Source organism: Haematobia irritans, chromosome 5, assembly GCF_050003625.1.
Source record: "Haematobia irritans isolate KBUSLIRL chromosome 5, ASM5000362v1, whole genome shotgun sequence".
Lineage (NCBI taxonomy): Eukaryota > Metazoa > Arthropoda > Insecta > Diptera > Muscidae > Haematobia > Haematobia irritans.
Window position 1 is genome coordinate 23,417,021 of NC_134401.1, and position 27,673 is coordinate 23,444,693.

The 27,673-nt window shown below is 30.1% G+C and overlaps 2 protein-coding genes across 3 annotated transcripts; one reads left to right on the forward strand and one right to left on the reverse strand.

The window, feature by feature from the left end:
* Positions 1–212: 212 nt before the first annotated feature.
* LOC142237628 (fatty-acid amide hydrolase 2-B) lies at positions 213–21,426 on the forward strand. Of its 2 annotated transcripts, none has more exons than XM_075309002.1 (4): positions 213–330; positions 16,446–16,881; positions 16,953–17,172; positions 19,738–21,426. In XM_075309002.1, exons 2-4 carry the CDS (start codon positions 16,603–16,605, stop codon positions 20,919–20,921), a joined length of 1,683 nt encoding a protein of 560 aa, XP_075165117.1. In that variant the 5' UTR covers positions 213–330; positions 16,446–16,602; the 3' UTR covers positions 20,922–21,426. The 2 variants fall into 2 exon arrangements, with proteins under 2 accessions (XP_075165117.1, XP_075165118.1); XM_075309003.1 differs by lacking the exon at positions 213–330 and adding an exon at positions 13,885–13,971.
* Positions 21,427–25,909: 4,483 nt separating this feature from the next.
* Positions 25,910–26,950, reverse strand: Den1 (SUMO peptidase family member deneddylase 1). Its single transcript, XM_075310775.1, has one exon. It carries the CDS (start codon positions 26,824–26,826, stop codon positions 26,179–26,181), a length of 648 nt encoding a protein of 215 aa, XP_075166890.1. The 5' UTR covers positions 26,827–26,950; the 3' UTR covers positions 25,910–26,178.
* Positions 26,951–27,673: the final 723 nt, after the last annotated feature.

A 27,673-nucleotide genomic window follows, 5' to 3' on the forward strand; every position in this document is an offset into this window, starting at 1 on the left:
AAATGTTTGAAATATTCTTGAGATTTTGCATTTTTCAAACGTTTGTGTTTATGAGGATATGTCAAAAATGGAGATTTCTTTTATAGACTTTGTAGATTTTTTTTACTATACCCTGATATTATTTGAGAGAGAGATGGTAACCCAGGCTACGCGCTGTCATTATCAGGTGTTTAGTTTTACAATAACAAAACAAAGAAAAATATATTATCTTGTTATTATTTGCGTTTTTGCCTTTGGATGCAGCAGGAAAAGCTTTAGGGCAGCGGTTTAATTTCTACATTGTCGTTTTAGTTAAAATCAGTACTGCTTCAGTGGCCGGGCGAAATTAGTGTAAGTTTTATCTGTGTGTGTTATGTGTTTCAACAAAAGATAAAATAATAAAAAAAAGTGGAAAAAAGAAAGATGTGTAATGAATGAAGTAAACAATGATACCAACATTTTGTGTGGATAAATAAAACGAAATTCATTGAATTGAGTGCTAAAGAATATATGAGACACTATGAATGTGCGTTTGTTTGTGTTCGTATACTGTATTTAGTTTTGTTTTAACAATTAACCAAATTCTGTGTTTGATCATCATAATGAAGTCATTTCTCCATTGCACAAAATACAAAGGAAGAAATGATGATGATATTTTGTGTATAATGCAGGATAAGAAAGCAACAAAGAAACTGGTTCTTTAGAAATAAACTGGTCCGTCCTCAATTAATTGGATATGCAACAACTAGTTTCCTAAATTCGTGTGGAAAACAAACAACAAATTTGCTATCAAACATCTCAACATACAATTAAAATTACTTGTCGATACTCATTGATGAGTTGCTAATTTATATAAGATTACGTAAGAACAATATTTATAGCTTAATTCCTTGATTGTATAAATTCTTTGAATTTTAATGTCATCTCTACAATATCTGCGGCAGCACCCTCAATCCAAGAGTAGTAAGATATGGTGAAATTTGTCTAGGGATGGCGGTTTAGATTCTATTTGGCTAAATGCCGGTATTAAATCGCGTTATAGGCCGGCATTAAGTTCGTATTGTAGGTGGGTTTTAAGTTCGAGTTTAGCCGCTAGAATCAAAACTACGGTCTTCCGACAAAATTTTTACTTAATATTTTCTCTTTGAAATGTACTATTTTTTACCAAAAACGTAAAAAGCGAAATTTAATTAATTTCATGAAAATTTGCTTTCAGAATTAAATTAAATTAAAGAAAATACCGATTTTCAGATATCGATATCTCGAAAACTAGGCTTTTCTGAAAAAATTATTAACTCACATTTTCGCTTTAAAATTGTTTGTTTTTAAAAACTTTTGCTAAAGTATATTTGTTCTGTTCTGTTCTTAATAACGAAAAGATGATGTTATGAAAGCCGCTTTGTTATCACAAGGTTACTTTAGAGTAACTCCTATACCACTGTTTTGCATCCCCTTCAGATGGAGAGTGTGTGCCTGGCGGAATTTGAAAACAGAGAGTGCAATAAATTGGGGAATTCAATATCGTTTCTAGAATAAGAGAAGTGTATGGACGTGTACTGCGCACAAGACAAATAATATATCTCAGCCGACATGGGACAGAGAAACCTGTGTACTCTTTGTAAACTATATTATTTAGGCGAATTTAGGGAGCCACCAATTGTTAGCATGCCTGCCTTGCATACACAGAGTCGTGGGTTCAAACCCAGTTTCGACCAAACACCAAAAAGTTTTTCGGCGGTGGGTTATTCCATCTCAATAATTCTGCTGACATTTCTGAGAGTTTCAAAGCTTCTCTAAGTGGTTTCACTGCAATGTTGAACACTGTTCGGACTAAGTCAAAAAAGGGAGGTCCTTTGTCATTGAGCTTAATATGGAATCTGGTAGCACTCAGTGATGAGAGAGAAGTTCGCCACTGTGGTATCACAATGGACTGAATAGTCAAAGTGAGCCTGAAATATCGGGCTGCCACTATACCTAATCTAACCTAGGCCCATAACATAATATTGTACCAAAAGCAGGGCAATGTACTGAGTTATTAACAAAAGGAAGGGGATTTTAGCTTATACCTCTCCGAACTTTCCACAATATATAACATACTTTAGTTCTCCATCCATAGTATTCGTAATTGCCCCCTGTTCATTTCTATAAATGCATGGTACGTAATTCCATCTTTTTTGGTATAGGGTATCATAAAGTCGTTACTTGTTACTTACATTATAACTTTTTAGGCTACTTATACAAAAAGAACAATAGTCCATAGACTTTCTATATTGTAAGCCTATGTTAACCAATTTTGTATGTGGAGTTAGTCATAAGCTTATATGGACAAAATGTCGCATCATAAACAATGATAAATATTAAAAACCTTTGTTTGGGTTTATTTATTGCTATTAAAAAAGATCGCCATAAATGCAATAAACAATGATATCGGGTATATATAGCAAAAAAAATGCAGAAATTTCTTCTGTTTCATTGTTCGAAATTGGAATGTTGTTTTTGTAAATTGGACTTTGGATAGAATCGATTGAATGAGTAGATTATTCAATAAAAATCTGAATATTTGTAATGCTTGTCTATTTTGTTTATTTTATATGTTTGTTTATAATTTCTCTTGTATTTGCCTATTCAAATCATGCTAAATTTATTGACTTCATGACTTCATGTTTTTGCTATCTAAATGTTCTGAAAAGCACATACTTGCATATGTACTTAGTAGCATGAGGTCTTGAACTACCTGCGTATGTAGTTGTTTTTATATGTCGAAAATCGTTGAATAAAAAAAGGTATATACGCCCTTAAGTTCGGCGGGGCAGAACCTTAAATACGCAAACATGGTATGTAATAATTTCCTTTGAAAAAACCTTAATATGATCGTAAATCGATAATGAACATTAACGCACTTTAAAGTACACATATTTATGATTCACAGACTGATGTATTGGGATGCCTATTCTTCATATAAAAGCAGAATAAGTTATTGGAATTCATTATTGAACTGTTTGTACTTTTTTGAGAATGCAATATTCTCGGATCTTCCTAGACTCTGTATTGCAAAATGGACGTTTGGGCCAATTGAGGTTTTGATTTTGATTTGATTTGATTTATTGGTTTATATGTTATACCAAGCACAACAAGATAAATCTTATAAATTACAGTGCCGGTCGATATTTGATTTTAACAATTTGAATTAACTTAAAACTTAATAGTAAAATATTAGGGGGAAAATATTAAATAATTACATAACGAGTATACAATTTATTGCAAAAAATTAAATAACTCTTTTTTAAACGATGTGTAATTGCTTATGCGTTGTGTGGTGGGAGGTAAGTTGTTCCAGAGACGAATGCTGTGAATGTAGAATTGTCTTTCAGATACTAGGCTGTTAGCTCTAGGAGTTATAAGTTTCATTCCTCTGTTAGATCGAGCGAATATTAATCGGTTGTAAAGATATTTAGGTTATTTTGTGTGAATTACTTCGTGTATTTATTTTTTTATATCTAAGGACAAAAAACTTAATTTAAAACGGCTTGCAGTGCTTGCACTGGTATCCAATGAGTTTTATTTTCCCAAAAAGAAAATACTTTAAACATTTTTTCTAAGAGAGACTGTAATGAAATTTTGTTTTTCATGAATGCTACTACCCAAATTTAGTCACATAACTAAATCTATATTTGTAGATAGCCAACAACTCTTATCTAGGATTTACATACATACAATGTTTGTCTATCGGTTGAAAGTAGTAGAAACACAGTATCGACATATCATAAATGTTTGAACTAGTCCGATAACATATTTTCATCAAAAAATATGCATACACTCAAAAAAAATATATTCTATCTCCAAAGAATAATAACAAAGAATAATTTTAACAATCTTGAATCTTGGTCTCGAAATTGACTATTGAAGTGTTTGCCAATATATAACTTATAGTATAGATCTGGCTGGGGATATAATACATCTAGGGTAATAAAAAAACTTCTTATTACGAGGTACAAAAATTATTTTTCCAAAATTGAACCATTTTACACCTCCACCGTGCTTCATCTATATATATAAAATTCAAATTATGTTTGTTTATTTGTTTGTTTGTTTGTTTGTTTATTTGTATGTTCCGGGTTGGCGCGAAAACGGCTGAACCGATTTACTTGAAACTTTCAGAGATCGTGGGTGGCACTCATGTGCTGAAAATAGGGTACCTCATTTTTTGACATATGGTCGCGGAGAGGAACCTCCCCTTTGTCCGACTTTTTGAAAATTTGACCAAATTTGACCGATTTGCTTGAAATTTTCATTGAAGATTGGGGTTGGCATCTAGACAAAGATACGCTACTTTTTATTTCGATATTTGGTGGCGGAGGGGGGCCTCCCCTTTGTTCGACTTTTTTAAAGTACAGTGAAAAAACTAAAATTCTCTAAATTATCTGAGATTTACAGAGAACATGTGGTAAGGTTATGGAATTAATATGGGGTACCTGATGATTTCATATGTGGATGGGGAGGGGGACCTCCCCCTTGCCCTACTTTTTGAAACTTGGAACAAAATTATGCGATTTGCTTGAAATTTTCATTTAATGTTGGGGTTGGCATCTAGACAAAAATCCCCTACATTATTTTTCGGTATTTGGTCGGGGAGGGGGACCTCCCCTTTGCCGATTTTTTTTGAAAGTACAAACAAAACTAAACTCCCCCGACTGAAATTTTACGGAAAAAACGGGTTATGAAATTTATATCAGGTTCCTGATTTTTTAATAAAAATAAAAGGGCATAGGGAGACATCCGCTTCTCTTAAGTACATACAGAGAAACAATTAAACTTTACCGAGTTACTTGAGGACTGGGGAGAGGTTACGATATTAATAGTTGATACCTAATTTTGTGATATTTGGACGGAAGAGAGGCCGCCCCTTTAGGCTTATAATTTGTTTGACATTTTCTGGGACGTCTACAAAAGATACACTACATCACTTTTCGATATTTGGTCGGGGACGAGGTCCTCCTCTAAAACTGCAAAAAAAATTAAGTTTTCTTGAAATTTACAAAAGCAGTGGGGGAAGGTTATGAACGAAGAGGCAACCTTCCTTGCCCCACACTTGAAGGAAAGTTTTAAGAATTTTCAGGGAAGGTTAGGGGTGCTATTCACTACGGTGTTTGTCGATATTGTATCGGGGAAAGTGACGTCCCTTTAAAACAGTAGAGCAAAATTTAAACATCACCGATCTACTTGAAATTTACAGGGAACTTGGGAGAAGGTGATTAAATTTATACATGATTTTTAAATTGGTATATTATTTTTCGATATCTGGTTGGGGAAGGGGAAAATTGAAATAAACTTTGTCGATTTACTTCGATAGAATTTATAGGGACCATTGAGTAGTTGCGAAATTACTATAGGGTACGTGATAGTCCGATATCAGGTCGGAGTGGAGCGATGGTGGGGGGAGGGTTCCCTTTTGTCCGTTTTTTTTTTCTTAAATTGAAAGTAGAGGGTTGTCCGTAAATGGGAATTCGGTACATAATTTTATGATTTTTGCACAGGCTTCTGCCACACTTCTTTTTAGTAAAGAACTTAAATTTACATGAAATTGGCAGCCAACGTAGAGGGTGCATCATTTTCCAACATTTTAGCAAATGTTAATGTGGTAAAATTTTTTACTACTTTTGCCTTTTCCGATTTATTGGATGGGAAACAGTAATTCTTTGTATGTTATTATAATATAATGCTTAATTTTCAGATATGTTGAGGAGAAGGATACCTTTCCTTGACAAACCACACTTAAAATTCACAAGAAATATAGAAGAAGGTACACCCTCTCCCGCCGTATTTGTACCTATAAACGAAAAATCAAGTAGTCCGATTTGTTTAAAAGAATTGAAATTTTTTTCGAATTTGTTTTCAGCACGAAGGATATAGTTGACTAAGTTAACGCAAAATGTTCCTACAAATACGCTTCGGAAAGCGCAGCGAAGCGGGCCGGGTTACGCTAGTTCTTTCATGTAGTTACAATCGCTTAATTTTATGTTTTGATTTCGGTTTGCTACTACTCTTAATGCAATAACTTAATAATACCAATTTCTTATGGCCTGTTCCTGTATATCGAACGAAAACTCATTCGAAAGAAAGGCAGTCACTCGAATTCGTATGAATTTGGGTTTTTCTATTTTTGAAATTTCGTTTCGTTTGTAGGAGAATACATTGTTTATCCAAAATGAGTATTTTCAAATTTTTGGCCTGAGAATTCAGTCAAATGTTAACAATGTTTTTACTTTTTTCTTGACACTTATTGTACATGTTCGTTTATTACTCGACAACAAAATATGAAGTGACTTGTCTTTCGAAATAGAAGAACAAAAATCAATTTTCTTTCATTTGGAATACGAAAGAAACCTTTCGTTCGATATACAGGAACAGGCCATTAATCTTCATGAAAATTAGAACACAAATATGTAAACCAAAACAATTTCTCGTTCCCAAGAAAATAAAATATTCTTTGAGTGTACTAATACTTTAACAAGAGTGTTCCAAACGATAGCGATTAGAACTAAGAAAGTATTTTTTCGGGCGAAATATAACAAAGTCTAATATACTATCTCTATAACATAACAACAGTTTTCAGACGCGTCGATTTATTTTAATGAACTCGTTATCAAGTTTTATTAAACTAAGTTCACACTATGCTCTAAATCTTCTTTTTTTTTGACATTTAAAATCTCGTTTTTGTATGAAAAGGCAATTTGCAAATCTCGAAAAGTGAGATTTCGAGCATAGTAGTATTGACTCAAAACAATAACAAGCCCGAGAGAAATTATAAATAACAAAATTTTCTACAGAAATAAAATTTTGACAAAATTTTCTATAGAAATAAAATTTTGACAAAATTGTTTATAGAAATAAAATTTTGATAAAATAGAAGTAATATTTTCAATTTGTTTTTTATACACTGAAAAAACAGTGAACCCACCAGGAAAGATAACTTTCGATTAATTTTAGAAAATTTGGAACTTTTTTAGAAAATTTTAACTAAACGGTATTACAAGCGCTGGCATCACTCCGATATGGCAAAAATAAGTAAATATTTTTCGACAAATTCAAGAAAATTTATTAGACATAACTAAATTTTTTCAGTAGTTAAAGAAAATTTTGTAGTTTTAAGAGAAATCTTGGAGTTCAAAATTGCAAGAATGTCTTTAGTGACATACGAAGTTCACGATGGACACATTTTTGGTAAAATTTACAAATTTAAAAAAATAATAAACTATTTTGTAAGAAATACGAAATTAGGAAATCTTTATGCTTTATTTGTGTATAACTTTTCCCGTTTTTTAGTTCATTTAACTAACATACGCAAAAAATTATTTGACTAAAATAAACTTTTTCCAAACATAATGATTCTATGAACTAATATAAAGTTAATATGGCTTTAGTGAAATAGAGAGTTCACTTTTTTTTGAGTGTAGATCGAAATAACATTTTGATAAATTTTTTTATAGGAACAAAATTTTGATAAAATTTCCTATAGAAATAAAATTTTTAAAAATTTCCTATAGAAATAAAATTTTGACAAAATTTTCTATAGAAATAAAATTTTGACAAAGTTTTCTATAGAAATAAAATTTTGACAAAATTTTCTATAGAAATAAAATTTTGACAAAATTTTCTGTAGAAATAAAATTTTGACAAAATTTCCTATAGAAATAAAATTTTGAAAAAATTTTCTATAGAAATAACATTTTAAAAAAAATTTCTATAGAAATAACATTTTGAAAAAATTTTCTATAGAAATAAAATTTTGACAAAATTTTCTATAGAAATAAAATTTTGACAAAATTTTCTATAGAAATAAAATTTTGACAAAATTTTCTATAAAAATAAAATTTTGACAAAATTTCTATAGCAATAAAATTTTGACAAAATTTCCTATAGAAATAAAAATTTTGACCAAAATTTTCTATAGAAATAAAATTTTGAAAAAATTTCTATAAAAATAAAATTTTGACAAAATTTTCTATAGAAATAAAATTTTGAAAAAAATTTCTATAAAAATAAAATTTTGACAAAAATTTCTATACACTTTCTCCTTGGACATGAGCTTTGTAAGGAGAAATTCCATAACTTTGTAAAATATAATATCTCGCTGAAGATGATTACCGATGGTGTATCGAAATATCCCAGAATAGCAACATTTCAATAAAAAAGTAATGAAAAACAAAAACACCAGCATTTTTAATTACTCCATGACCTCAAGCCAAACGAATAATCCCACAAATAGAAATAAAATGTTGGCAAAATTTTCTATAAAAATAAAATTTCGACAAAATTTTCTATTGAAATAATATTTTGAATTTTTTTATAGATTGAAATAAAGTTTTTATAATTTTTTTTTATAGGAATAAAATTTTGTTAAAATTTTCTATAAAAATAAAATTTTGACAAAATTTTCTATAGAATTAACATTTTGACAAAATTTTCGATAGAAATAAAATTTTGACCAAATTTTCAATAGAGATAAAATTTTGACCAAATTTTCTATAGAAATAAAATTTTGACAAAATTTTCTATAGAAATAAAATTTTGATAAAATTTGCTACAGAAATAATATTTCGAATTGTTTTTTATAGATCGAAATAAAATTTTGACAAAATTTCCTATAGAAATAAAATTTTGAAAAAATTTTCTATAGAAATAAAATTTTGACAAAATTTTCTATAGAAATAAAATTTTGACCAAAATTTTCTATAGAAATAAAATTTTGACCAAAATTTCTATAAAAATAAAATTTTGACAAAATTTTCTATAGAAATAAAATTTTGATAAAATTTTCTACAGAAATAATATTTTGAATTGTTTTTTATAGATCGAAATAACATCTTGATAAATTTTTTATAGGAATAAAATTTTGACAAAATTTCCTATAGAAATAAAATTTTTAAAAATTTCCTATAGAAATAAAATTTTGAAAAAATTTCCTATAGAAATAAAATTTTGACAAAATTTTCTATAAAAATACAATTTTGACAAAATTTTCTATAGAAATAAAATTTTGACAAAATTTTCTATAGAAATAAAATTTTGACAACATTTTTTATAGAAATAAAATTTTGACAACGTTTTCGATAGAAATAAAATTTTGACAACATTTCCTATAGAAATAAAATTTTGACAAAAATTTCCATAGAAATAAATTTTTGACAAAATTTCCTATAGAAATAAAATTTTGACCAAATTTTTCTATAGGAATAAAATTTTGTCAAAATGTTAACAAAATGTTCTATAGAAATAAAATTTTGAAAAAAATTTTCTATAGAAATAAAATTTTGAAAAAAATTTCCATAGAAATAAAATTTTGACAAAAATATCTATAGAAATAATATTTTGACAAAATTTTTATGGAAATAAAATGTTGACAAAATTGTTTTTTTATATAAAGGTTTACAGATTATAGATATTTAATATAATCGTCTACGACCACATTTTATTTTATCTTTCTTGTTTTATTTATCAGGAAATAATTCAATTTCAGGTTTATTGAAACCAGTATGCTTTTTATGAGTAAATGTGAGAATTTTGAATATCAATTGTTTGGAAATTAATTGAATATATTAGAAATCTAATTTTACGATCTCGATTTTATTGTATCAATACAATTTTTATTGTATCTATAATTAGAGCTAGCCAACAACTCTTATCAACGGTTAATATACATATGCATTATTTTCCTATAGAACAAACCTAAAGGAATCAGTTTTGTATTAGAGTGATAATACAAAAAAGTTTGCTTGGATCCAAAGGTTATGACATTCACATAAGAACTTTGATTTTGTTTCGAAACGAAACTAAACGAAGTCTATTGTATGTACATTGAAAAAATATGCAACCCAATTTTTAAGGACTCAAATTTTTCACAACATTAAGGCTTTATAATAAATTTACGTTACAAATAGTATATTTGAGTCGATTTGCAAAGAAATCAATACTTAAAAAGTATCAATATTTGAATAGTCGACATCGACCTAGTCGAAAAGTAGATTTTCGACTATTGAATCCTAATTTAGGCTGTTCAAGAAAATATGGAAAATTAGGCTGTTCAATATATCGACGCTATAAGTCTATACATTTTGAAAGAGGCATCCAAACCTTAGTAATTGGTTGGCTTGATTAAGATATTTTTTAACTAAATAAATATATTTAAGTAAATAATGAAAACATTTCAATTACTTATTAAAAATTATACTAATTATATTAATGGACACGTGTTTGAATGACAAACATACAGTAGAAACATCTTCCTTCAATATTTCCGGTCATGTGAAGTACATATTATTAAATAAAGTGTAATGGCATGTTCATATCGAAATTAAATTTCGAATATTACAACATCAATTACATGATTAATTTCAAAAGAATTATGACTTAATTGGTCAAAACAAACAAAGTTAAGTAAACATGTTTACCACCCTGCTTACTCTGTGTGTTGGATGTGATATCTACGTATGTATTTAACAAGTTTTCCATTTCAAGAGTGACGTAAAACTTAAAAAGGAAAATTTATGTTGCCAATTCAAATAACAAGTTTTTGTTTTCTATTACTATAAAACTAAATACACACTCACAATACCGCTAGAAACACTGGGTAATTTGTACGAAATGTTCCCAATTTTAGTGATGTTGTTTTTTTGGTATGATAATATGTTTTATTGATTCAAATACACCTTATAGGGGGAAACTAACTATTTAAGAAACCATTAACGTTTTTTCGCTATGACTATGACTATTGCTGTTGAGTATTCCTGTGCATTGGATTTCATCAGGTATAATCTGCAATAGAACAGTTAGGAAAATAAGGATAAAATAACTTTCAGGAATCTCAACGGGCCACCAATATGATATATGTGCACACTAACTTGTTTGCACGAATTCGTGTCGTCCTTTATAACCTAACAACATAGAATGGTGATGGGGGTATAATAAGTTTGTCATACCGTTTGTAACACATCGAAATATCGATTTCCGACTTTATTGATAAGGCAGAAAGTCTAAGATGATATAACCATGACCCTCTGTCTGTTGTTATCATGCTACATAAAAAATCTGATTCAATCACGAAATTAATTAATCCAATTAATTCCTTAATTGAAATGTCTTCAATCCCAGAAAAGTAATCAATTAAAAATTTAATTGATGCTATTAATTTTTTGATTAAGTTTTGTTTCCATTAAACAATTTCTTGAGTCAAATTTTTAATTGAATATTTTTTTTTAAACTCAATTAAGACTTTAATTGGAAAAATGTTCGTGAAAATTTTTTCTGTGTCCAGCCTGAAATTTCGTGAAAATTTTTTCTGTGTTCAGCCTGAAAATTTTTTGCAGGCAGATCAAGTTCGCAGGCTGATCAAGTTCGAAGATGGGCTATATCGGCCCAGGTTTTTAAACCGGCTCCCGGCTTGGAATATTGGCCTTCTATAAACCATAGTTTTTATTCGATTTTCTGAAATTGGAATCTACAAATAGGCCGAATATAGTGTGTATCGGTCCATGTTTATATAGGCCCCATATAAACCGATCCAACTATTTGACTTCTTTGCCTTCTAGAAACCGCAATTCGTATCCGATTTTACTGTGTATCGGTGTATGTTTTGGTAAAGCCCCCATATGGACCAGTTTCCGATTTGATTTCTTGGTCTTCTAGAAACTGTATTTTCCTGAAAATGAAAATCTAGAGGTATTTTAAGACCGCAATTATGAGTAGCGAATATGGTGTGTATCGGTGTATGTTTTTGTATAGCCCCCATATGGAGCGATCTTCCGATTATACAAACCGTAGTTCTTATTCGATTTGCCTGAAATTGAAAATCTAGTGTTATTTTGGGACCACAAATATGTGTGCCGAATGTGGCGTGTAGCGGTACATGTTGTGGTATATCCCCCATATAGACCGATTCCCCGATTTGGGGTCTTGGGCTACTACAAACCGTAGTTTTTATTCCAGTTTCCTGAAATTAGAAATCTAGAGGTATTTTGGGACCACAACTATGTTGGCGTGTATCGGTCCCTATTTTGGCATATCCCCCATATAGATCCATCCCTCGATTTGAGGTCTTGGGCTTCTACAAACAGTAGTTTTTATTCAATTTGCCTAAAATTAGAAATCTAGAGGTATTTTGGGGCCACAAATAATTGTGCCATATATTGCGTGTATCGGTCCATGTTTTGGTATATCCCCCATATAGACCGATTCCCAGATTTGGGGTCTTGGGCTTCTACAAACCGTAGTTTTTATTCAATTTGCCTAAAATTAGAAATCTAGAGGTATTTTGGGCCCACAAATATGTGTGCCAGATATGGCGTGTAACGTTCCATATTTTGGTATATCCCCCATATAGACCGATTCCCCGATTTGGGGTCTTGGGCTACTACAAACCGTAGTTTTTATTCCAGTTTCCTGAAATTAGAAATCTAGAGGTATTTTGGGACCACAACTATGTTGGCGTGTATCGGTCCCTATTTTGGCATATCCCCCATATAGATCCATCCCCCGATTTGAGGTCTTGGGCTTCTACAAACAGTAGTTTTTATTCAATTTGCCTAAAATTAGAAATCTAGAGGTATTTTGGGGCCACAAATAATTGTGCCATATATTGCGTGTATCGGTCCATGTTTTGGTATATCCCCCATATAGACCGATTCCCAGATTTGGGGTCTTGGGCTTCTACAAACCATAGTTTTTATTCAATTTGCCAAAAATTAGAAATCTAGAGGTATTTTGGGCCCACAAATATGTGTGCCAGATATGGCGTGTAACGGTCCATATTTTGTTATAGCCACCTATAGACTGATATACCGAGTTTACTTCTTGAGGGGACAGAAAGCGTATTGCTCTTCCAAATTGCTCTAAACTAAGAGTGAAATTTCCAGATTTTACTTCTCGTATTCATTTGAATAATTGGGATAACAAATCTACAGAATTTTGATTTCAAATCAAGGCGTTATTTCATAATATTCTGGCACGCTTATAATACATGTTTAAGATTCCTCTAAAACTCAAACAAACAGTGTTCTTATAAATCCAGAATCTAATGTAGGCCCCAAATGAAGCTTTAAATTTATCTGCGTACCATTGGAATAGATCTTCTTGAGGAAGTATGTTTCTTAAAATCCATCTAACATTTTATATATTTTCAAGAAATCTGTCACGTCGAAGGGTTTTCAAACGAAACTTTTATATTTGATTCATGGTGGTGGATATGTACGATGCGGCCCGACCTAACTTAAGGCTGTATATACTTGTAGAATATTCAAGGTATATAACTGTATGGTCACGCTGGGCACTACAGTCAAACTATTTATCAAACATGTTTAGTTCATATTGGATAAATTAATCACGATAGGAATATTTCCCAAAAACTGTATCCAGATATTTCAAAAGTGCTCTTGGAAAAAAGTTTACACTCGTTTTGGGCAAATAATTGCCTAATGTGACCACACCTTAAGACACATATTAATTTAGCAAAATAAAAAAAAAAATAAGTTTGAAATGCAACAAATATTGTGCCTTTAAGTTACCTACAATATAATTGTTGTTAATTAAATATTTATTTAAAATGTATGATCTTTAATTAACGTGTCTACAAAAAAAGGAATTTTATATTTTTGGCATTATTTTATATCACAGAAATATATTTTGTTTTTCATAATTCTGTAGTGTATCTATTGTTTTGATCATGAATGTAATTCACCACAATAATCAACAATTTAATTAACCGGTAAAACAAATAAATTTCATATTATAGACTATAACATTCGTGTATTAATCTATATCTATTCATTCATCATATAAAATAACAAAACCAATGTATATGGATATAGAAGTCCGTACACTTTTATTCAATGGATTTAGCGACTCGCAATTTAGTCTATACTGTTAGTCCAAGCAATGAGTAAGATAGCGTGAACCAATAACGCGAGAAGCAAGTTTCATTACTTGGCCATCTAATTGTTAGTACGTATTTTGTCAATGGATTTTTATAATGAATTTTGTGTTATGAGTTTGTTGTTTGTTGGATACACGCAAATCGTATCTCCTCTTCCATATGCATTTATGTTTTGATGCCCCTCTTCGTAAAGTATTTTATTGGGTGGTAATTTCGTCACGATATACTGTGTGTAAAATTTCCCAATAACAATTTTATCGGTTGAATGCAACAATTAAAGATTTAATCCATAGATAAATGTGTTATTGCAAAGTCATCGCCAGATATTGCAAATGTTTTTTTCTTAGCGTGTTGTGGAATATATATAAGCCTATTATTGAATCACATATTGGTGATTTTTTATTTGTTCTTATCTTCGTTGATGTAAAAGTAACGTATGCCATTTAATGCGAAATGTTGTTGCAATAGGTTTTGAAATATTCCTTAACAATGTAATATTTAAATTGTGATAAAAATGCTTTAAGGTATTGTATTGGCTTGTTCAAGGAGACCAAAGATAATAATACATATATATGTAAGTTGGGAACAACAGGATTATTTTTTCATTTTAAACACTACTTTTCGATTTTTTATTTTTTAAAATTTTACAAAATTAAACATTTGATTACTACATAACAGGTTGGCTGATAAGTCCTCGGTCTGACACATAGATGGCGTCGCTAGTATTAAATGCATATTATTTTTATATAGTACCAACCTTCAAATGATTCGTGTCAAAATTTCACGTCTGTAAGTCAATTAGTTTGTGAGATAGAGCGTCTTTAGTGAAGCAACTTTTGTTATTGTGAAAAAAATGGAAAAAAAGGAATTTCGTGTTTTGATAAAATACTGTTTTCTGAAGGGAAAAAATACGGTGGAAGCAAAAACTTGGCTTGATAATGAGTTTCCGGGCTCTGCCCCAGGGAAATCAACAATAATTGAATGGTATGCAAAATTCAAGCGTGGTGAAATGAGCACGGAGGAAGGTGAACGCGGTGGACGCCCGAAAGAGGTGGTTACCGACGAAAACATCAAAAAAATCCACAAAATGATTTTGAATGACCGTAAAATGAAGTTGATCGAGATATCAGAGGTCTTAAAGATATCAAAGGAACGTGTTGGTCATATCATTAATCAATATTTGGATATGAGGAAGCTCTGTGCTAAATGGGTGCCGCACGAGCTCACATTTGACCAAAAACAACAACGTGTTGATGATTCTGAGCGGTGTTTGCAGCTGTTAACTCGTAATACACCCGAGTTTTCCGTCGATATATGACAATGGATGAAACATGGCTTCATCACTACACTCCTGAGTCCAATCGACAGTCGGCTGAGTGGACAGCGACCGGTGAACCGTCTCCGAAGCGTGGAAAGACTCAAAAGTCCGCTGGCAAAGTAATGGCCTCTGTTTTTTGGGATGCGCATGGAATATTTTTTATCGATTATCTTGAGAAGGGAAAACCATCAACGGTGACTATTATATGGCGTTATTGGAGCGTTTGAAGGTCGAAATCGAAATGGCAAAAATTCATGAATTGGGCTTCGAATTGCTTCCCCACCCACCGTATTCTCCAGTTCTGGCCCCAGCGACTTTTTCTTGTTCTCAGACCTCAAAAGGATGCTCGCAGGGAAAAAATTTGGCTGCAATGAACAGGTGATCGCCGAAACTGAGGCCTATTTTGAGGCAAAGCCGAAGGAGTACTACCAAAATGGTATCAAAAAATGGAAGGTCGTTATAATCGTTGTATCGCTCTTGAATTTTGACAAAAAAATGTGTTTTTCTTTGTTAGACCGGGGACTTATCAGCCAACCTTAGTCTTCTTAAAATTTTGCAAAAATCGTCTTTTTAAGTTTTCGCAACTCAGAAAAGTGGACATTTTGGAGAAATCGTTCTTTTCATATAATGAAGAGTAGGCTATTGACGTACCCGAGTTGAAGTACAGTAGTGCAAAAAGTTTAAATTTCGAAATTAAAAAATTTTTCTGATTCAATCACGAAATTAATTGATCCAATTAATTTTTTAATTGAAATGTCTTCAATCACAGAAATGATAGTAACAATTAAAAAAATAATTGAAAGTCAATTAAGAAATTAATTGATACTATTAATTTTTGTTATTGATTTTTTTTTTCAATGAAAAAATTTGTTGAATCAATTAAATTTTTAATTGAATATTTTTTAAAACTCAATTAATTGGAAAAATTTTCGTGAATAATTTTTCTGTGTATTATGGCCAAATAGAGAACTGTCTAGGGATTGAAAATGTTAGTGAAGACAAAATGCAAATTTAACTAGATGAGACACAGCCCAGGTCTTCTTCGAGCTCAACTAATGGGATAATTTCTTAAATTTTTATTGTTTAAATTTAAATGTCACTATTTTAAATATCGCTTCCCAAAGCTAGATAAAAATGTTTATTTTCTTTTTTAATATGTGTGTTTTTTTTTTATAAAAATATTCACTGATACTAATCTGTTGTAAAAAATCTTCTTTTCCAGAGTTTTGTTTTTTTTAATTTTGCCAAACCAATGACGTCAACATCGAATCTAACATTGTATTAACCTTATTTACGCTTCACTTCCGTTTGTAGTGAAACATTCCAATAACTAGAATCTTAGAAGATAATTTCGTAAAGAATCACCAACTTCGTCTACAAAATGACAGAAACTAATGCATTTACCTCAAATCATGACAGAAAAAGGAGATCATCTCGAAGATCATCATCAAGTCGCTCTCGTCGCACATCCAGTAGTAGAAAAGGTGGTTCATCGTTTGTAAGAATAGTGGAAAATGTATTCTTTCGATTATACACCATGGTGGCCAGATTTATATTTCGATTAATTTATGGTGTAAATGGTCAATCAATGCCAGCTATTACTGATCCGATTCTCTTGGAATCGGCTTCATCACTTGCCAGAAAAATACGCAAACAAGAGGTATATTTCATGGATTTGTAAAATAATTACAAAATATTTTCTAATAAAACTGTATTTATTGCCAATTTTAGCTGACCAGCGTTCAAGTTTTGGAGTCGTTTTATAAACGGGCCAAAGAAGTTAATCCTTTGTTAAATTGTATGGTAGATAATTGTTTCGATGAAGCTATGACAAAATGTAAAGAAGCCGATGAATTAATAAAATCTGGTAAATTTACTGAGGATGAATTGGCAGAAAAATTTCCATTTTTGGGTGTTCCAATCTCTACAAAAGATTGTATAGCTGTTAAGGGTAAGTTGGATATTAGAATGTTAAATTATTTTCGGAATTTCTTTTGTAGTTGTAAGAAAGTTTAGTTTTGATAAAAAAAAACCTTAAACTCTATAAATATATGGAGAAAAAGAAAATTCAAAATATTTTGAGAAAAAATACTAACTACTAAATTACAAATAAAAATAATTTGGAGTGCTTCGAAGATATACTGTCGCTATTCCGAGGCCATCGTTCTGATAAGTCTCTATGCCTATTCATCTGGCCTATTAATCCCCATATTCAACGTAAACTTTCAACATACTATAACTATACAAATTCCTTGGATGAACTGCCAGTAAATTATTATGAATATGGGTATAAGATATTTTAGACTTACATAGACCACATAGAATTCTACCGTATTCTATGTTTAGCTCATTGTCAAAACCCTTCTTATTATTGTCGAGAAGCTTTGAAACGAACAGATATCCCAGCAAAAAAGGGAGCACTATTTCAGCAGGAATGTAAGGGAGAGTGGCAGTACCAACTGCTTACAAAACAACCTAATCAGCGCAGATATTTGTGGGCGATGTCCCGATTTAGAGCAGCTTCTACATAGCGCTGATATAATTGTTCATTTTAATAGCAATATTGCTCAGAAATTATATATAATCCTTAGTTTCCTTTTTTAGAGCATTGTTGGTATGAAGGAAAGCAGCACTACCTTTCATGCATTTACACTGCATGAATTGGTTGCAATAACATAAACGAATGATCATAAACTAGTTCGATTACTCGTTTACGTTATTGCCACCGATTCATGCAGTGTGGATGCACTGTCTACTTTATTATATACCCAAAAGCGCAACTAAATTCTTACTGCTGAAGTACTACGGGGAGAGGAAAACCCGCTGAAAAATTTTTTATCGGTCGAAACTGGGATTCAATTCTCGACCCTTTGTATGCAAGTCTGGTATGCTAACAGGGTTGCCACTCGAGCCAAAACTAATCTACCAAAATTTGGAGAAAATTCTACCAAAAAACTACTAAACAAAATTATATTTCTATAGAAAATTTTGTCAAAATTTTATTTATATAGAAATTTTTTGACAAAATTTTATTTCTATAGAAAATTTTGTCAAAATTTTATTTCTATAGAAAATCTTGTCAAAATTTTATTTCTATAGAAAATTTTGTCAAAATTTTATTTCTTTGGAAAATTTTGTCAAAATTTTATTTCTTTGGAAAATTTTGTCCAAATTTTATTTCTATAGAAAATTTGGTTAAAATTTTATTTCTATAGAAAATTTTGTCAAAATTTTATTTCTATAGAAGATTTTGTCAAAATTTTATTTCTATAGAAAATTTTGTCAAAATTTTATTTCAATTTTGTCAAAATTTTTTTCTATAGAAAATATTGTCAAAATTTTATTTCTATAGAAAATTTTGTCAACATTTTATTTCTATAGACAACTTTGTCAAATTTTTTTTTTTTCTATAGAAAATTTTGTCAAAATTTTATTTCTATCGAAAATTTTGTCAAAAGTTTAATTCTATAAAAAATTTTGTCAAAATATTATTTCTATAGAAAATTTTGTCAAAATTTTATTTCTATAGAAAATTTTGTCAAAATTTTATTTCTATAGAAAATTTTGTCAAAATTTTATTTCTATAGAAAATTTTGCCAAAATTTTATTTCTATAGAAAATTTGGTTAAAATTTTATTTCTATAGAAAATTTTGTCAAAATTTTATTTCTATAGAAGATTTTGTCAAAATTTTATTTCTATAGAAAATTTTGTCAAAATTTTATTTCAATTTTGTCAAAATTTTTTTCTATAGAAAATATTGTCAAAATTTTATTTCTATAGAAAATTTTGTCAACATTTTATTTCTATAGACAACTTTGTCAAATTTTTTTTTTTTCTATAGAAAATTTTGTCAAAATTTTATTTCTATCGAAAATTTTGTCAAAAGTTTAATTCTATAAAAAATTTTGTCAAAATATTATTTCTATAGAAAATTTTGTCAAAATTTTATTTCTATAGAAAATTTTGTCAAAATTTTATTTCTATAGAAAATTTTGTCAAAATTTTATTTCTATAGAAAATTTTGCCAAAATTTTATTTCTATAGAAAATTTTGTCAACATTTTATTTCTATAGACAATTTTGTCAAAATTTTATTTCTACCATATAGGTATATGTATGTTAAACATAAAGGTAGCACCCTCGTCCATCCTCCATCTTACGGGGCGGTTACACCTCAATGAGTCTTAAAGGCTGTGTATCAGATACCAATAAAATCGCAGCTGGCTCCACCGGGAAGGGGATAACCCACATCTGAAGAATTTTTCTGATTTGAACGGGATCTGGATAGAACCCAACCCACAACGATGACACACAACAACGAATTCTCGCATGGGTGATTATTTTATAGAGCCTAGAAGTTTATATAGGACTCTGGTATAGTAGGATTGCCTTTTTATACGAAATTGGTAGGATTATAGCTTGCTTATATAAATAAATAAATAAATCAAACTGATACGAACCAAATATTCATTTTAATTGTGTAACATTTTTTAAATTTAATTTTTATTTACTTAGGTATGCTTAATACTGCCGGTCTCTATGAACGTCGTAATTATAGAGCTCCAGAGGATGCAGATACCATTGCCTTAATGCGAAAAGCTGGTGCTGTTCCCTTTGCTCTAACAAATGTCTCGGAGGTTTGTATGTGGTGGGAGAGTAACAATACAGTCCACGGACGTACACGGAATCCTTACGATACTAATCGAATTGTGGGAGGATCTAGTGGCGGTGAAGGCTGTATGCAGGCGGCTGCTGCATCTCCATTTGGCTTGGGTTCCGATATTGGCGGTTCAATTCGAATGCCAGCATTTTTCAATGGCATCTTCGGCCACAAACCCTCTAAACTGGTAGTCTCTAATGTTGGACAATTTCCTTTGCCCTATAGCGATGAACAAAATTCCTTTTTGGGCATTGGTCCAATGGTTAGACATGCTGAAGATTTAAAGCCTGTTTTGAAAATAATAGCTGCTGAGAAGGCGCCACTTTTGAAATTGGATGAACCCGTCGATCTACAGAAACTCAAATTCTTTTATCAAGAAACTGATGGCGGTGGTCGTTTAGTTTCGCCTGTCGATGAAGATCTTATTGATGGCATTCATCGTATTGTTGACCATTTACAAGTGAAACTGAAGGTTCCTGTAGAACAGGTTCAATTGCCCTCATTCCGTCAATCTGCTTCCATATGGTTTGCCAACATGAAGGATGATTCTGGCCATGGTTTTGATTATCAATTGGGTAATTTAAAACGTCCTATAAATACAAAAATGGAGTTGGTGAAATGGTTGTTTGGAGCATCAAAGCATACACTTATTGGTCTGTTAACTGCTTGGTTGGATAAATCACAACCACAACATGGTTCCTCGAAATATTATTATTTGGTTAAGAAACGTGATGCCTTACGCGAAGAAATGCAACAACTTCTGGGTGAAAATGGTGTACTCATTTATCCCACACATCCCACCGTAGCTCCCTACCATAATGAGCCCATAATACGACCCATTAATTTTTCATACACAGGCATTATAAATGTTCTAGGATTTCCAGCCACAAATATCCCTCTGGGAAAATTGGGATCCGAGGGTGTGCCTCTGGGAGTACAGGTTATTGCTAACTTTAATCAAGATCGCCTATGTTTAGCAGTTGCTGAAGAATTGGAGAAGGCATTTGGTGGTTGGGCAAGGCCAGAAATCCGCATTTAGTTTAGTATTTCAGTTTTTACCAAAAAGCTATAAACTACATATGATGTTTTTGTGATGTAATGAAATGTAATTTTTTCTCTTTATTATTCCCAATTCATTTACTATTAATTACCATATACTATAGAACATATATATGTACAATTAAAGAACAGTTAATTAATGTTTTTTTTATATCTACACATACAGGAGGTAGTGTATACATAAGTATTTTGGATGGTCAACTCTGGTTTGGCCAACTCTCAGAGAGATTCTTATATGTTTATTCATTTTTGTAATTTTATTACTCTAATTTATGTATTCAAATATAATGACAACAGATATATAGAAATATGTGATTTGTTAATTTCCATTCTAATTTATTAATCAATTTTTGTGAGTATCTAAAAACGTTTGAATTAAATTATAGTTAAGTGTGTTTTATATGTATCTATACAAGAATTGAAATAAAATATATACACATGTACATATTTACATATGTATACATATGTATGATTGGTATTGTGAACTATTGGACATAATTTCATTTGATTGTTAGCAGAGGTTACGAACGTACGCATTTTGGTTAGGGTTATATATGAAAATGCCGCTTTATATTTCTCAAGATTGTTTTCTAGAAATTGGTCAATATGCAGAGTATGTATCCCAGTATAATCGTGCCTGTTCTGGTATACAAATGTATTGCTTTCATGAGGTATCACACCTAAGAGGTGTTCTGGACTACACTTTACAACGTCACAGACCAGAAAAATGTACACGAACATTTTTTCTGTGTGGGGGTCAAGTGTACAGCTATCGTATGCAAAGTTAGAAGATTTTCGAACAAATAATTAACAGATTTTGAAATTTTAATGCGTTTTAAATATATTTTGCACATTTTATTGAGCAAAATCTGTTGAATATGCCACGGAAATAAGATTTTATAAAACTATCTAAAATTTGTACAAACAATTCTTCTGACTGGTGTATATTTTTAGGGGTTGTTTGTTTCTTTTTTCCACATTCTGCCTTAATTTTCCTGCAAAATATGTTTATTTTTATGGTTCCTGTCTGCAAATAAAATGTACTGCAGAAAAATCAGTTGTTTACATTTTTCGATCAGAAATTACTAAAAGATTTCTCACGTGTGAGCCAGAACAACTAACTTTTGGAGAAGTGCGGTGAGACTCAGAACAGGCATGAATATGTATACTGTGGATGTAAAAGGGTAATATATTTTTTGTAACCGTTTGGGATAGTCCAGAAATCAAATCTGTTACCTCACCGTAAATTTTTATAGAACTATAAAGGTCATATTGTTCTGAGGTTAGTGAGCAAATATCCATATTCTAAAGGTCATGGGGTGCAAATTACTCACTGAGTTAAATGTAGAATCGGACAATGTAACAGACAATGCTTTTATATTAGTTCCGTTTCTCCCAGCAAAAAACAAAAAGAAAAAAATATGTGTCACTTCCAAAGATTAATTTTTGAAAACTTCGTAGATTCAACTCAAAACACTAATTTCCTTTGTGGTTTTCGTAAATTATTTTATTTTGCAAATACAAAATTTTTACCATCTCAGTAAGCATAAGAGAGTCGAAAATAAGGGTCCGACCAGCGTTGAATTTTTATTTTGGACCAACATTTTTCCACAATTGGACCAAAATTCGTATTTCTATAGAAAATTTTGTCCAAATTTTATTTCCATTGAAAATTCTGTCAACTTTTTATTTCTATAGAAAATTTTGTCAAAATTTTATTTCCATATAAAATTTTGTCCAAATTTTATTTCTATAGAAAACTTTGTGAAAATTTCATTTCTTTAGGAAATTTTGTGAAAATTTGATTTTTGTAGGATATTTTGTGAAAATTTCATTTCTATAGCAAATTTTGTAAAAATTGAATTTCTTTAGGAAATTTTGTGAAAATTTCATTTCTATAGAAAATTGTGACAAAATTTCATTTCAATAGAAAATTGTGTCAAAATTTCATTTCTATAGAAAATTTTTCCAAAATTTTATTTCTATAAAAAATTTTGTACAAATTTTATTTCTATAAAAAATTTTGTACAAATTTTATTTCTATAGAAAATTGTGTCAAAATTTTATTTCTATAGAAAATTTTCTCAAAATTTTATTTTTAAAGAAAATTTTGTCAAAATTTTATTTCTATAGAAAATTTTCTCAAAATTATATTTCTATCGAAAATTTTGTCAACATTTTATTTCTATAGAAAATTTTGTCAAAATTTTATTTCTATAGAAAATTTTGTCAAAATTTTATTTCTATAGAAAATTTTCTCAAAATTATATTTCTATAGAAAATTTTCTCAAAATTATATTTCTACAGAAAATTTTGCGAAAATTTCATTTCTGTATGAAATTTTGTGAAAATTTCATTTCTATAGAAAATTTTGTAAAAATTGAATTTCTTTAGGAAATTTTGTGAAAATTTCATTTCTATAGAAAATTGTGTCAAAATTTCATTTCTATAGAAAATTGTGTCAAAATTTCATTTCTATAGAAAATTGTGTCAAAATTTCATTTCTATAGAAAATTTTGTCAAAATTTCATTTCTATAGAAAATTTTATGCAAATTTTATTTCTATAGAAAATTTTGTCAAAATTTTATTTCCATAGAAAATTTTGACAAAATTTTATTTCCATAGAAAATTTTGTCAAAATTTCATTTCTATAGGAAATTTTGTCCAAATTTTATTTCTATAGAAAATTTTGTCAAAATTTTATTTCTTTAGGAAATTTTGTCAAAATTTCATTTCTTTAGAAAATTATTTCAAAATTTTATTTTTATAGAAAGTTATCGCAAAATTTTATTATTATTATATACAATTTTTGCATAATTTTGTATCTTTATAAATTTTTTTGTAAAGTTTATTTCTGTACAAATTTTATTTCTATAGAAAATTTTGTCAAAATTTCATTTCTATAGAAAATTTTAGGCAAATTTTATTTCTATAGAAAATTTTGTCAAAACTTTATTTCCATAGAAAATTTTGTCAAAATTTTATTTCCATAGAAAATTTTGTCAAAATTTCATTTCTATAGGAAATTTTGTCCAAATTTTATTTCTATAGAAAATTTTGTCAAAATTTTATTTCTTTAGGAAATTTTGTCAAAATTTCATTTCTTTAGAAAATTATGTCAAAATTTTATTTTTATAGAAAGTTATCGCAAAATTGTATTATTATTATATACAATTTTTGCATAATTTTGTATCTTTATAAAATTTTTTGTAAAGTTTATTTCTGTACAAATTTTATTTCTATAGAAAATTTGGCCAAAATTTTATTTTTGTAGAAAATGTTGTTCAAATTTTATTTCTTTGGGTAGTTTTGTCAAAATCTCTGGGACCGACCTACCCAAGTAGCATGCCCGCCTTGCATACTACTTTTTATTTTTTTCCCCCAATTAAAGTGATTAAATTGAAGACCTAATCAAAAAATGTGACGAAAAAATGTAAAGCAAAGTTGTAACGTTGGATCAAAATTGGGTGTACTATTCTGAACTATTTTGAATGGAAATAAAAATTTAGTAAATCTTTATAGTTCATTTGTGTATAACGAATTAAAAGGATGGATTCCCAATATAGATTTAACTGATAAATACCGAAAACATTTATATACAAAACGAAAGTGTCTAAAATTAAAAAAAAAAAATAGAATTGAATGTACTCTCGTGTTCCTATGACTTTTTATTTCGTTTTCCTTCTAAAGGTTGAATTACACACCATGCGTTAATCCGTGCGTTAATGGAAGGGTTGATTTTTTTTCTGTTTGCGGCAGACTATTCGAGCTTTCGATTTCAAAGAGAAATTTCAACTCTTCAATCATCGGACGCATTGTAAGCATTGAACGCATGGTATGTAATTCTACCTTAACAATTCCATGTTGGCTCTTTTTCAAAAGAAGTCGGTTGGGTGTCATTAGTTGGGTCAGTATTGGGGATTTTTGCCCAAATTGCAAATATTTTTCATGGATGGGCACGACATTTTGGAGCTGAGGGCTTAAGGATTTATTCGGTTATCTATTTATTGGATCAGAATTCAGATCTTTTCTTGGTTATGTGTAGTTTCAAGAGATGTAATCATATATTTTTTTTGTGAAAATTTAATATTTTTATTTCATTTAAAATGAATCTTTAAGGTAGATAATTTTACAGTTGTTGTAGTATATGTATGTGTAATGTATAAATGTAAATAGTTATTCTCGTATATATATTTATGTATATTTCGAGTTCCAAATTAAGTTTAAACTTTTATAAATAAAATCAAACAATTTTCTTGCATTTCATTATTAAATGCAATGGTGGCTTGATTAAATTCAAAAAACGACAAAAAGAAATTAAAAAATATTTCCCATTGATGGAAATCAAGTGATATTCCTCTGCTCGTACTTATCTTCGTTTCGTTTTATAACCCTTTTTATATAAATGAACTTAGTTAAAAAAAATCGGGCTTACATAAAAATTGTTTAAGTGAATATTAGCGCGATATGTTATAAAAAACATTATTTCAGTAGCCAATATTTATACCCTGCTCCACACTGTGGATCAGGGTATTATAATTTTTATAAACGAAAATTGCTTTATTTTCCTTTTCTTCCGATTTGGGAGTTTTCATATTTCATTTAGTATTTTCGAAATTTTGGTAAATTTCCTGCATCCATTGTCCGGATGTGTATATAAATTTTTCTTGTTTCTAAAAATCTAACGGAAATAATTAAGCCTATATAAAATTCAGATTTTGAAATTAACTTGTTATAATCACATTTGTCCTATAGTTCATACAAAATGAAAAATTCTACGAAGATTTTGTGGAAGATCGGCTGAGGTCATTATTTTGAGAAATATGCACTTGTGAAATTCAAATTTAATTCTAAATTTAAAGAAAATAACAGAACCACCAAAGATTCGTCTGGCATTCGATTCGGGCATAACAAAACAAAAATATCAATTATATGTTTTTCGAAAACAGCAAATAAAATGCGGGAAATTCATTAATGTTTAATAAGCTTTTCTTTTTTTTTTTGTTAAAAATAAATAAATATTCAATACTCAAGACTTACATAGTCTTTAGATAATTATCTTATGGCTCGTAGCGCTGATTATTGAAAAGAAGAGCAATATCTTGAAAGGAACGGAAAAACGTGCATACACAACTAAGGAAACCTACATACTATCTAAAAATACAAAATGAAATAAAAAATCGATATTAAGAAATACAGATACACAAATATTTAAATAAAAAAATCACGAAGACCATTAGATTTTGCCGCCCAGCGACTGTATCAATTTCAATAAGTCGGATCTCTTGGCAGATATCGTGTCCTGATGTAAGGGGCCCACTCCCTCCACGCATTCATAACGATTCACATAGTCCGCAATGTTATCTGTCATGCAGATGACATGTATTCCACAGTCATAACCATTAGCCTGTTGCAAACACCGTATTGGTTTCATGTGACAGTTTCGGCAATTCAATGCATCCTTTATTCTTTGCACAAATTGCTGTGAACAATTCGAATTGTTATTGCCCCATGAATCGAAGTGAAAGAATGTCTTTTCCGGCCTTGAAAACACCAGCAATGACCAATGTGTACCGCCAGCCTGAGTTGTCTCATTGTCATTAACCACAAAGAATATGAAGGGCTTTTTTGGGGCTTCCAATTGATTCAATAAAGTTTCCAATTCCCCATCATCGGAGAACTTCATGCATTGTGTTACTTCCGGGGGAACGAAAAGTAAATCTGGATTGTTTTTATATTTCACACGCTCTAGATATTCATAGTAGAAGGATATAATTTGATCATTTAACCAATATGGTCCACACAATAATTGTACATCAGATGTCCTTAAGCACGTCTCGTTAAAACTCAACGCTATCGGATCGGCATGTGAATAGGAACTCATTTTCGTCGTCGTCGATAATTCAGATTATTTTAATTAATTATTATTATTTGCGTTCTATTTTGTGCTCTTACGGCGTTTACCAATTCGCTTGTTTTCTTATTACCCTCTTCCATAAGACATTATAATACATATAGATGAGCCATGGGTGTCAAACTATGTTTGACAGTTCCGAATATTAAGAAAAAACCATAGACATTATAATACCTATAGATGAGCCATGGGTGTCAAGCTATGTTTGGTAGTTCCGAAGATTAAGAATAAACGAGAAAAAGAAGAGCACACAAAAGCAAATGCACGAAAATTAATGTTTGGGACCGACTCTTTACGAAAAAATCAAAACGAAATGTCAGAAAATTAATTTTTGGAACTGACACATTTTTTTTAAAGAGAATAGTGGATCATCTATGTATTATAATGTCTATGGAATTAGCGGCATATGTTTTGTTGTTAATAAACAACGGTATTGCCAAGTGTAAAAAAAAAATAAAGTAGTAATGCGCTTTATAGACTATCAGTTATTCCGGACAGAATGCCGGTGTTTGTAAAGAATCTTACAGTGTGTCAGATCGATACGACTTGTCGGCGATGACTAAATAATCGGTAAATATGTTATCGATCCCATAAACATGCAGCAGTATCGATTATGCCTTCGGACATAACTTATAATTTGCACAATATATGGGATATGTTCGACACTTTGCGCTTTACAGACTATCAGTTATTCGGGACGACAGTGCTCGTGTCGAAAATATCCCATATATTGTGCACACTATAACTTAAGTCCGAAGGCATAATCGATAAAGCTCGAGTTTAGCCGCTAAAATCGAAAATAAATCTGTAAAAGCAT